We start from the raw sequence: 13,054 nt of genomic DNA, 5'->3' as shown, positions 1-13,054 counted from the left end.
TAAGTCTATCCCAACCAGGCAGTTTGTCCAATAAAAGATATAAACCACAACTATCCTTGCCTCTTTAAATTATTTTGGGCGGGGTACTATATATATATATATATATATATGCATACTATATATATATATAGTGCATATATATTATAGTATATATAATATATATAATAATATATGTATTATATATACTATAATATATAATAACACACACACACAGTTAGCTGTGTTAGTCTGAAGTCAAATAGAAGGTAGGGTAGATTTTCACCTTATTGACCAATAGATAAAGATATAGATATATAGTATAAGCTTTTGTAAGCTGTAGCTCATTTCATTAGATGCTGTGATGGGACATGCAGAAAGCAGAGTATAAGAAGGAGAGAGAAATTAGAATAAAAAAGACAAGAAGAGAGAGAGAGATGAGGGGGGGAGAGGATGAGAGACAAGCAAACACACATTAAACTCATAGGAGGGATCACCAAAGCTAACTCACATAATGGGGTAATAATAATCTCTATTTAAACCATATTTAACATAATTGAGTCTGTGGATGATTTCATGTTCCACAATTTCCCATTCAAATCTCTTTTTTAAAGTTTTCTGCCTGAAAACAGCCATCCTCAGATCGGTGATGAAGTGTCCAGGGAGGCTGAAGTGTTTTCCCACAGACTTTTGCATCTTTCTACAGCTGCTGTCAGAGTAGTGTTTTTTAATATGGGGATCATTCAGTCTGCTCAATGTAGAAAGCAGAGGGGCACTGTAATCAGAGTGATTGTGTATATGACACTGTTGAAGTTGAAAGTGCATGAACCTTGGGGCTAGGTACATGCATTCAAAAAGCACGAAGTGGAATCAGTATCAGTTTTCTGTAAATGGAATAGTTCAGATTGGTAGCGAACAGAACACACATTCGCCCTTTAGGGAGGGTTGCAAATCTTAGATCAGGTTCTGCCATTTTTAACCCAGTCTGTGTGTGTTGAGCTTCTGTTCTATTATGGGTATAAACTGGTTTCAGATCACTTATACCAGTAAAGGTGTAATGTCTGTATTTGGCCTGGATATTGTAATCCATGTTATTTGGTCCAGTGATGATGTGGTCTGTATTGATGTTGGGACACAGAAGGCATTTGGGTCCATTGTAAGGCCTGGGGCCGCAGTAAGACTAGAAAGCCTGTTCTTTGAGAGAAGTCATTTGTGGTTGGAAGGCTGTCTGTATGTAAGGATTAGTTTGTCCCCCATGACTACTTTGAGATGGTCATCCTTTTGCAGGAAGGTTTAGATGTCATTGATGATATGTCTGTGTTCAAGCCAGGGTCTATAAGGTATATATAGACAAGTAGGTGTGTACATATATACACACATATAGGTAAGTGTACATAGTTTGAACAGGGGATGCAGTAAGAAAGAGTAGAAGTGAAGGAGGAGCATCGTGCACAAAGTGGTGCATGACTCTAATGAGATCAAGTTTTAAAGGTTTACATGATAATACAAAAAAGTGAAGCCAAGTCTGCAGGCCTGTCTCTGTGTTTAAATGTAAGTTGCCTTTCAGAAGCATTAGAATTTTAAAAAAGGGAAACAAAAATTAGTGACTGAGGACTTTCTGCTAAGACCACTCATCTAGAAAAGTGCTACAGTCCATCCTTATAGCCATAATCTGACCGTTTTTTAATTATTTTTTTTTGGTGGGGGGCATGGAGGGGGAAGGGGAATCAAACTGAGGGTGCACCGGTATAGATTTTTTAGGCCAATACTGATGGTCAGTTATTAACGAGCCATATTGCCAATACCAATCCAATTGCTGATATGCAGCCTGGCAGCTTGGAGAGCAGCAGAAACAGGCTGGTAAATCTGTGGGGAGGAAGGGGCATGGGGTGCAGATCGAGGCCCCCACGGTGAGGGAGGGAGTGGGGCTGGGGCAGGGGGAGGGGCAGACACTGATGGTGCACATCTGGGAGGTGGGGCATGGGACAGAGCCTTGGTTCATGCAGGGGAATGGGATGGGGAGAGGGGGTGGTTCCCACCACTGTGTGCACCCCTGGGGGAGGCACGGGGGAGGGGTGCCCCTTGATCTGTGCGCAGGGTAAGGGCGGGCTGCCACTGTGCACTCAGGGCTGGGCTTTTCCTGGCAGAGGGGGCTGGGCCGGGGCTGCACTTGGGTGGGTGGCAGCAGTGCTGGAACAGGGGGCTATAGCAAATTTTGGGGAGCTGTAACCCCCCCCGTAGCCACCTTCCCAGCACTGCCACTGGCCCCAAGCATGCAGTGTTAGCCTGCCTTCATACTGCGCACAGGCACACGCTCCCATGCCTGCCCTGGGGTTGCACGCAGTGGCGGGAGCTACCCCCCTTCCCTGCCCCCTGCGCTCCCCGGACAAGCCGTGGCTCTGTCCCATGCCCTGCTGGCTGTGCAGCACCTGCCCCTGCCCCAACCCCACTCCCTCCCTCACCCATGGGAGCCTTAATCTGCAAAATGACTCTACACCTGAGTGGTTAGGGCAGTTGTCTAAGTGGACCCCTAGGGTACCATTCCCTGCTCCAGTGAATATTTTATTAGCTAGACAAGGAGGAATGGGCTCAACAGTGAGACTGAGTGGCCCCACTCCAGAACAACCTGCAGCCTTGTGCTCAGAGCAGGATGTTGGTTCAGGTCCCTTTAGGTGCAGGAGAAATGAAGGAAACTGAACCTGGGTCTCTCACGGTCTGGATAAGTGGTCAAACCCAGGCACAAGGGGGACATAAACAGTCCTAGCAGTTTTATGAATCTATTCCCTTTTTTCTTTTCCAGCTGAGAAGTCAGTGTGAGTCAGAATCACAAATGGCTTGGGGATGCAAAGCACTTTTTTGGGTAAATTCATTATTTGCCTAAAGAAGTTCTCCTGAAGGCACATTTTGAGGCACATTCCTGAGATAGGATTTCATTGTCCAGCACAGTGATGATCATTGGTGTCCTTGTGAAGTGACCTCCTACTTTCTCCTTCCCTCAGCTGTGCAGTGCCAGAATTTGGTGGCTCCTGAAAATGGTGATTTGGTCTGCTCTGGACCCTTTGGAGATTTTCTGTACCAATCAGTATGCAACTTTTCCTGCAGCAAAGGTTTTGTCTCAACTGACCCAGAGATACTGCATTGCTCAGCTTCTGGAAACTGGAGTTCTCCATCTCCTGCATGCCAAGGTAAAACATGCCTGCTTCATAGATTCATAGATTCTAGGGTTGGAAGGGACCTCAGCGGGCCATCTAATTTGACCCCCTGCCCCTGGCAGGCAATAGGCCTTGTGTTGCTGCTTCTCATCTCCTGTACTAGATTAACTCTGGAATCATAAAATATATGGTGAATGAGCCAAAAATGTCACCCTGCACCATGAGTCTCACAACAGTGTTGTGCGCACAGGGCGTACAATGTGCATTAAAAACAAGCCAGAATTTTATCAGGGGGATAAGGCACAAGGCTGCATTTATTGGAACACAAAACATAAAACATACAACATAAAAAGAATAAAGAATAATAAAGTTATTTGCTTTACTCATTCCCATGCATACTCATTCATTCATTCATTCATTCATACAAAGAATCAAACACACACACACAGAAGTTAGACAGTCCTGCAAAGGTTAAGGTGTTACCAAGTTTCAAAGTTGCTCAAGGTCAGTCTGGTGGCCGGCCAAGCTGACCAAGAGAGTTGGAGTCAGGTCTTGTTGGACGCACCCAAAACTCCTTCTTGCAGATGGAAGAGACCCAAAGCCTTGTCTTTGTGTTCATTCTTTATAGAAATAGTTGTTCATACAGCCTATGGATTCCACTGAGTCAGATGCGAAGGCCATCCTTCTTGTCCTGTTGGCAAGCTGGGATTGGTAGGCCATGATCTTCTGGCTTTGTGGTCTGCAATCTTCAGGGGCCATCACTTGAAGTCTTCAGCCATCAAGTTGGAGCATGATTCAGTGTTTGGTAATCCTTTACTGCTGACTTTTAAGTCGCTGCAGCTCTTAACTATTAAGCTACAGAAGGCTATTTTCACCTGCTGCAAGAGCCCTGTCTTTCTGTGTCGCTGGCACACACCCATCATTTATTCTTTTGTTACCTCTTTCCACATAAACCAGACATGTCCACACACACTAGACATACCACAAACCCTTACACACACGTTTTCCTTATACTAAATTTAAGTTTTAAAGTCATGAGTCAAACATGTCTAAAATCATAAGGCCAATGTCAAATACATTTTATGCCAAGCAATAAGAAATGTAAAATAGATGATCAGTTGCAAATAATAATAATTGATTAAATAACTTTATCTTGATGGTTAGTAAATCATAATAGGATTAACTTTATTTTAATTGTCCTTATATAAAAAGAAAAATAACAAAATAAACAGTCAAAACAATTATAGTCAATAACAAGATAAGCACTCAAAGCAAAATCTTCACTGTAATACTACAACAGTACACGGATCACTGGGGAAAGGCAAACCCAGCCCTTGTTTTACACAGAGGAATAATTCATTGAGAGCAATAGACAGTGAAGAGTGAAAATAGATCAGGAGGAGGGAGAATTTTCCCTTAAGGGCCCAGTCAACAGCATGTGAAGGGCCTGCCAGCCATGGATGAATGCCTGAGATCAATTCTGCTGTGGCTCTGAGGCTTTAAGTCATCTTCCCCTAAATTATGTCACTGCCTACATGGCTGATTATGTCAGGATGTGCTCAGAGCTCCTGGATGCTGTGATAAGGATGGAGCTGTCCCAGAATACTGCAGACTCTGCTTTTAGAGTTATGTACAGCTTGCTCAGGTGGGGTTAACAGTGTAAGGGATGATTTCTCTATGTCTGTTCCCCTGCATTTGCTCTTAGGCCTACAGCCAAAACTTCTCCTGGGCCCCCTCCACAGCCCAAGCAGGTTGCAATGAAATCCAGACATACAAGGGAAATGTGTCAGGCTAGCAGACATTTCTGTTGTTTATCTGATGGCTACTGCAGCAGCTGGTATCCAATAATGGTATCATAGCTCTGTCCTGACTTTGCCCTGCCAGAAAATCAGGGGTCACAAGTTGCCTATGCTTGAGTAAATCAGGAAAGGAGTCTTGGAGCACTGCTGTGAATCCAAGAGGGTCCAGAATCCCAAACAGTCACATCGCCATTCAGCAGACACCGCTACCTTTTCCCCTGAATTGACCTGACTCACTATACCACCCACCTCACCACAGTGCAGTCACCCTCACTGGCTGGGAAAGCTATGAAGATGTTGCAGGGATCAGGCTGAAGTGGAGCAGATACCACCAGATAATAGTCCTTTTTCCTTTTACTGTCCTGACTCCACTTACTTTATTTCTAATTCCAGCCATCCAGTGCTCAGCACTGGATGCTCCAGACTGGGGCCAAATAAATTGCTCTCACCTCCATGGAAACTTCACATATAACTCCACATGCTCCTTCTCTTGTGAGACTGGCTTTCTGAGGATGGGACCAGAGACAATTGAGTGTACAGCCCTGGGAACCTGGACAGGGAGTCCTCCACATTGTAAAGGTACAGTACTGCCTACATACAGCAGAGATGTCTTGCCATAGTGCTTCTGAAATCCTGGTAGAAACCACTGAGGAAACCATTGTCAGAGCAGGCCTTAAACAGAAACATTAAACCAAAAGCAAATTGAGATGTTGGAACCTCATCTTGAGCCCTTCCCCCTCTGTCCCTGACCAAAGCCTGCAGCAACTCAGTGCCCTCTAAAGTAGCCTAACTGAAGCCCTAGGCTGCTGCAGACATTAAGGAACAATCATCAGTGGAGAATGCAGGAGATCACCAATGGGCCTATAACAAAACAAACAGAAGCAAGAAGCATCTTTGCACCAAGAGCATCTGTGGCAAACCCCTGTGTGTAGGACACAGTCGGGGCAGACACTTGACACAATTCCTGTGTGGAGTATTTACTACTAATGGTAATCCGTAGTAAATTTGCATTTTGGTAATGGATGAATACAAAGGGTGCTGACAGAAGTGACATCTGTCTTGCAATTGGCCCCTTGACAGCACTCTATAGACATGCTGTAACACATATGCACAGCAGCAGAGAGCTTTAAAAATGGCTAATCATGTGAAAAATTAATTCTCATATAATGAAGGGTCAGAGGAAGACACTTCAAAGTGGAGTGCCTTAGGTAACTTCTGTGATCTCTGCCTGCAATAGGGGCTGGGCTGATATAGCCCAGCCCTGCCCCCAGTGCTGTCTGCAGGAAGGAAGGGGAGGATGGGGGAGGGAGAGAGAGCTACAGGCTGGGGTATGCCCAGCTTGAGTTGGGGGAGGGGATTGGAGCCCCCTCCACCCTCCACCCCCTGACCACCTCCCAGGCCCCTCCTCCTCCAGCTCATGCTGGGCAAACCGCAGCCCACAGCTCCCTCCGCAGACAGCACTGGAACTGAGAAAAGCAGGGGGCCAAGGGCAGTGCTAGGGGAGAGAAACTGCAGGTAGGCTTCTCCTTGCTCAATCAGCAGCAAAGTAGAGCGCAATTCTGCCCTCCCCCCATCCCCAACCCAACAGTGAATGTCTGTTGGGTTGGAGGGTCACTATCTTATGGCACTTTCTGTGAAGTGCCATGAGTTAAAGCGGGGAGTGCACGTCTGTCAGTGCCCAGCAATCACAAACTGGATTGCTGAAGTAGGTGCTATTACAGACCTTGGCTACTAGATGTCAGGGAGCTGGTTCCAACAGAGCACAATTCCTCCATGAAATGCCAATGAGGAGGGCAGGGGTGACTAACCTGAGGCAGGTGTGCTACAAGTGCATGGGTACCCTCTGTGTGTGACATGCGATAGACTGGGGAGGGAATAGGCAGGACAATGGCAGATAGGGCAGAAACCAGAAAGCAGAGTAGCAGATCAGTCAGGGAGCACAGGGCAAGAAGCAGAAAACAGAACAACAGATTAAATAAGGTAAGAGATGGAGTGGTACTCAGGGACAGTGTAGGGCAAATTTGTGGTGCATTTACCAAAAAGACTGGCCTCCACTAGACTAGGGAAACAGACATGATACATTCTTCACATTAGCTTTCCCACATAGTAAAATTACTACAAGTTTTCCAAGATGTATCTTATCTTTACCCTGCATTTGAGGGATTTACTACGTCTTAGGTAGGGACCTACCTAAATCATGGTTTCATGGATTTCATGGAAACCGCAGAAACAGCAGTGTCCACTATCACTGCGATCTCCAGGAAATCCAGCATCAGCCGCGATTTCCCATGAAATCAATCAATAATAAAAAAAAAAAGGAGTAGCAGGGTAGGGTAAGTAAATGCGCCCTTTGCCGATCAGCAGTGAAGGGCAAGGCAAAGAAAGCGGTAGGGAAGTAAACTGAGTGAAAGTTTCTGTCTGAGTGAAAGACAGTCAGCGGTGAAGGGACTGGCTGCTGCGAAATGCCCATGAAATCACAGTGCGCACCGCGAGCATGTCTCTAATTTTAGGACTCTATTCTGCTTAGACTACATATTACAGTCAATTTATAAAGTCCATTGTATGTGTCTGCACCCAGGCATGCCAGAAAGGGCGCTTGGTGAGGAAATGAAATGAAAAGATATTTGGCTTAAATGCTCAAAGTGATTTTTTTTTTGGACGTCTTGCTGAGTCAAACAAGAGATACTTATCTCAATGAGATGCAGTTGCAGGGGAATTAATTCACTGTTCATTGTGAGTTTTCTGTTTTCATGAAAATACATCATTCAGATCTGATTAGAACATTTTCCCTGTGTGTCGAATGAGCCTAAAATGACTTTGCCATAATAAAGGAATGAGAAATAAAACTAGATTTGGTTTCCAGTTGCTTCTCCAGCTAAGTTTTGTGATATCCATATTATATAAGCCCCACGTGGAATTTCTGAGCATCATTTCCTCCAGGGTTCTCACTTACACATCTCTGCTCTGCTATTCCAGCTGTCAAGTGCCCGGAATTGATTGCCCCAGACTGGAGTCAAATAAACTGCTCTCACATCCATGGAAACTTCATGTATAGCTCTATATGTGACTTCTCTTGTGAGGCTGGCTTTGTGCAGATGGGACCAAAGACACTGGAATGTACAGCCCTGGGGAACTGGACAGGAAGTCCTCCAGTCTGCGAAGGTAGGGGCAAAGCATTCACATTGGGATGTGTGGAGGGTGTATCATGGACCTGGTGCTATATCAGGCGCCCCTTTCTGTAGAGGCCAAGATTTTTGCCAGTGCTGGGGAGGGGAGTTGTTGTGTACAACAGTTGCGGGAGTCAGGACTAGGTTCCCGAGATCTGGAGTGGGTGTGAAAAAAAAGGCTTTAGGAAAAGAACATTATCAATGCTATCCCACAGTGCACAGTGGCCCTTGGCACTGCAGCCCTTAGCATGGCCAGACTCCTGCCTTACAGAGCTCTGCCTCACCATTCCAGCTGTTAGGTGCCCCACACTGGATGCCCCAGACGGGGGCCGCATGGTCTGCTCTGATCTGCATGGAAACTTCACATATAACTCCACATGCTCCTTCTCCTGTGACACGGGCTTTGTGCGGATGGGACCAGAGGCAATTGATTGTACAGCCCTGGGAACCTGGACAGAGAGTCCTCCAAATTGTAAAGGTACAGTATTGCCTAGAGACAGCAGAGCTGTTTTGCCATAGTGCTTCTCAGATCCTGATAGAAACCACTGAGGAAATCATTGTTAGAACTGGCCTTAGAATCATTACACCGAAAGCAAATAGAGAAGGGTTTGAGCCTTGGATTAACGCCCCCCTACCCAACCTGCAAACAACTCAGTGGCCTATACAGCAACCCTAACTGGAGCCCCAGACTGCTGGAGACATTAAGGAATAATCGTAAGTGGAGAATGCAGCAGGCCATCTATGAACCTCTAGTAAATCAAAAAATACATCATCCAGATCTGATTAGAATATTTTCCCTGTGAGAGGAATGAGCCCATAATGACTTTGCTGTAATGCAGAATTGAGAAATCAGGCCAGATTTGGTTTCCAGGTGCTTCTACAGATAAGTTTTATGCTTTCATATTACTTAAACCCCACATCTAATTTCTGAGCATCATTTCCTCCAGGCTTCTCACTTACACATCTCTGCTCTGCTGTTCCAGCTGTCAAGTGCCCAGAATTGATTGCCCCAGACTGGAGTCAAATAAACTGCTCTCACATCCATGGAAACTTCATGTATAGCTCTATATGTGACTTCTCTTGTGAGGCTGGCTTTGAGCAGATGGGACCAAAGACGTTGGAATGTACAGCCCTGGGGAACTGGACAGGAAGTCCTCCAGTCTGCGAAGGTAGGGGCAAAGCATTCACATTGGGATGTGTGGAGGGTGTATCATGGACCTGGTGCTATATCAGGTGCAACTTTCTGTAGAGGCCAAGATTTTTGCCAGTGCTGGGGAGAAGAGTTGTTGTGTACAACAGTTGCAGGAGTCAGGACTAGGTTCCTGAGATCTGGAGTAGGTGTGAAACAGAAGGCTTTAGGAAAAGAACATTATCAATGCTATCCCACAGTGCACAGTGGCCCTTGGCACTGCAGCCCTTAGCATGGCCAGACTCCTGCCTTACAGAGGTCTGCTTCACCATTCCAGCTGTCAGGTGCCCCACACTGGATGCCCCAAACAGGGGCCGCATGGTCTGCTCTGATCTGCATGGAAACTTCACATATAACTCCACATGCTCCTTCTCCTGTGACACGGGCTTTGTGCGGATGGGACCAGAGGCAATTGATTGTACAGCCCTGGGAACCTGGACAGAGAGTCCTCCAAATTGTAAAGGTACAGTATTGCCTAGAGACAGCAGAGCTGTTTTGCCATAGTGCTTCTCAGATCCTGATAGAAACCACTGAGGAAATCATTGTTAGAACTGGCCTTAGAATCATTACACCGAAAGCAAATAGAGAAGGGTTTGAGCCTTGGATTAACGCCCCCCTACCCAACCTGCAAACAACTCAGTGGCCTATACAGCAACCCTAACTGGAGCCCCAGACTGCTGGAGACATTAAGGAATAATCATAAGTGGAGAATGCAAGAGGCCACCTATAAACCTCTAGTAAATCTAAAAATACATCATCCAGATCTGATTAGAACATTTTCCCTGTGAGATGAATGAGCCCATAATTACTTTGCTGTAATGCAGAATTGAGAAATCAGGCCAGATTTGGTTTCCAGGTGCTTCTGCAGATAAGTTTTATGATATTCATATTTCTTAAACCCTACATGGAATTTCTGAGCATCATTTCCTCCAGGCCCCCATCTTACACATCTCTGCTCTGCTATTCCAGCTATCAAGTGCCCGGCATTGAATGCCCCAGACTGGAGTCAAATAAATTGCTCTCACGTCTATGGAAACTTCATGTATAGCTCTATATGTGACTTCTCTTGTGAGGCTGGCTTTGGGCAGATGGGACCAAAGACGTTGGAATGTACAGCCCTGGGGAACTGGACAGGAAGTCCTCCAGTCTGCGAAGGTAGGGGCAAAGTATTCACATTGGGATATATGGAGTGTGTATCATGGACCCGGTGCTATATCAGGCGCCCCTTTCTGTAGAGGCCAAGATTTTTGCCAGTGCTGGGGAGGGAAGTTGTTGTGTACAACAGTTTCGGGAGTCAGGACTAGGTTCCTGAGATCTGGAGTAGGTGTGAAACAGAAGGCTTTAGGAAAAGAACATTATCACTGCTATCCCTGTAGTGGAGGAGTCCTTTGCACCAGAACAAGTGAGTGCCCCGCAACCCTGGCACGACAGCCACTGGATTTCTCATCCTGCAATCCCATCCCTGCTCCGATTCACCTTCCCCTTCGACACAGTAAATAACCTGGCTCCTGGCATCCCCCCACCAGAACAGTCTTCTGTATATCCTCATCTTCTGTGTCAACAGCCCCTTACACTTGTGTTCAACCCATGTTAGTACCTAATACCCCATTTAATATCAACAGCCTAATTCATTATTTTTCGGACATACCACATAGCGCCCACGTTTGTAGCATGCAGTCCTCAGAAACTCAGCTTGCATCATCCCAGGACTCCAGCTCCAAAACACTCAATCGTACCACCCATCACTTACCATCATCTCTCTCACAACAATGTCACTTAGCCACTACAAGCCCCTCTCTTGTCACTGCATGCTGGCATCTCCCATTGTTTCCCCACAAATTCCTCACAGAGCAATGCTTTACTGTTTTAGCTATCACATGTCCAACATTAGACAACCCAGATTGGGGCCACTTAACCTGCTCTCATATGCATGGACATTTCAAGTATAACTCTACATGCAACTTGTCCTGTGAGACCGGCTTTGTGCGGATGGGACCAGAGATGCTTAAGTGTACAGCCCTGGGGACCTGGACAGAGAGTCCACTCTGTAAAGGTAAATACACAGCATTCATTATGAGCTGTCTGAAGTGTATGTCAGTGGTTTGATGCTATACCAGATGCCTCTCCCTATAGAAACCCAAATCTCTGCCAGTGCTGGGGAAGAGAGATAGCATACAATGACTGTCAGAGGCAGGGAATGGAGATCTGGGACAGCACCATAACAAAGAGCTTTCAAGAGAAGGCTCTGCCCTAGGGAGAAAACAGGTCTGGTTCTTCACTGTCTCTTCACCTTGAGTTGTCACTTACCTTGGAACAAAGCAGGTGCACCACAACCCCTACCACAGCAGCTCCTGACACTACAATCCTTGCCACCCCATCCCTGCCCCCATCAGCCTCTCCCTGAATACAGTGAGCAGCCTGCCTCCTGGCCCACTAGTCCCCTGTCTCTTCACTAACCCCAAGTCCATGTCCCTGGCACCTAACACATCAGCACCATTCCTCACCCACCCAGTTCTTCTAGTAGCTCCTCTCTGGCATCTGACCACTTTTGTTCATGCTGTCACCTGATCCTCTGCAGCCCTGTCACCCCCAGCACCCGATACTTAGGCCTCTACACTGCATGCCCCAAAGCTCAGTGGCCCTTGGCACTGCAGCCCTTAGCATGGCCAGACTCCTGCCTTACAGAGCTCTGCTTTACCATTCCAGCTGTCAGGTGCCCCACACTGGATGCCCCGGACAGGGGCCACATGTTCTGCTCTGATCTGCATGGAATCTTCACATATAACTCCACATGCTCCTTCTCCTGTGACACGGGCTTTGTGCGGATGGGACCAGAAGCAATTGATTGTACAGCCCTGGGAACCTGGACAGAGAGTCCTCCACATTGTAAAGGTACAGCATTGCCTAGAGACAGCAGAGCTGTTTTGCCATAGTGCTTCTCAGATCCTGATAGAAACCACTGAGGAAATCATTGTTAGAACTGGCCTTAGACAGAATCATTACACCAAAAGCAAATAGAGAAGGGATTGAACCTTGGATTAATGTCCCCTCCCCCCGCCACCACCCTCTAAATCCTTCAAACAACTCAGTGGCCTCTACAGCAGCCTAACTGGAGCCCTGGACTGCTGGAGACGTTAAAGAATAATCATAAGTGGAGAATGCAGGAGGCCACCTATGAACCTCTAGTACAAGGGTGTCCAACCTTTTTGAATGTGGGGCCGGATCATGAACTTTTTATCACCCAGTGGGCCGGCGACCCAAACTGAACAGCCCCACTCTGGCGGGGGGAGAGAAATTACTCAAGTGTCTTCTAACTTGTCACATTCTCAGCTGCAATTTCTAGGCAGGGAAGAGTGTCCCAAGAGTTCCCCCACCCCAACCTTGTATAATTGAGATCCTTCACCCCCAACCCCACCAGTAAAAATGGCAGGGGGTGGAGGCAGGAAATCCATAAGAGGTAGTCAGGTGGAAAGCAGCAAGAAAACCACCTATAGAGGTTGCTGGGAGTCTCCGGAGCTGGCAAGGGTACCAGCTGCAGCCCCAGCCCCAGCTCTGGTGCTGGGAGAGTGGCGGTGGCACGGGCCACACCGCTGGAGCAGATATGGGGGGCAGTGCCCACCCTGCAATCCACATACTGCCCAGGGTCTGGGGGGCTTCTGGGAGGTCTTATGGAGGGTTTCCCCACCTCACTCAGTATGAGCATTGTGTGCTGGGGGGGGGGGGTGTTTTACCCACTCCTCAGTGTGCACGGGCCCCTGGGGGGGGATTTTT

At 46.9% G+C, this 13,054-nt stretch overlaps 1 protein-coding gene across 1 annotated transcript in view; it reads left to right on the top strand.

Moving 5' to 3' along the window:
- The window catches only part of LOC102381263 (P-selectin-like), a 40,723-nt gene that overhangs the window by 15,690 nt on the left and 11,979 nt on the right, over positions 1 to 13,054 (top strand). The window contains 8 exon segments of the mRNA XM_025194421.1: positions 2,976 to 3,161; positions 5,321 to 5,506; positions 7,904 to 8,089; positions 8,387 to 8,572; positions 9,078 to 9,263; positions 9,561 to 9,746; positions 10,253 to 10,438; positions 11,990 to 12,175. Coding sequence (XP_025050206.1) covers positions 2,976 to 3,161; positions 5,321 to 5,506; positions 7,904 to 8,089; positions 8,387 to 8,572; positions 9,078 to 9,263; positions 9,561 to 9,746; positions 10,253 to 10,438; positions 11,990 to 12,175 — 1,488 coding nt within the window.

This window comes from Alligator sinensis, unplaced genomic scaffold (genome assembly GCF_000455745.1).
Source record: "Alligator sinensis unplaced genomic scaffold, ASM45574v1 scaffold647_2, whole genome shotgun sequence".
Lineage (NCBI taxonomy): Eukaryota > Metazoa > Chordata > Crocodylia > Alligatoridae > Alligator > Alligator sinensis.
The sequence above is the reverse complement of the archived record's forward strand: the minus strand, read 5'-3'. Positions and strand labels throughout refer to the sequence as shown.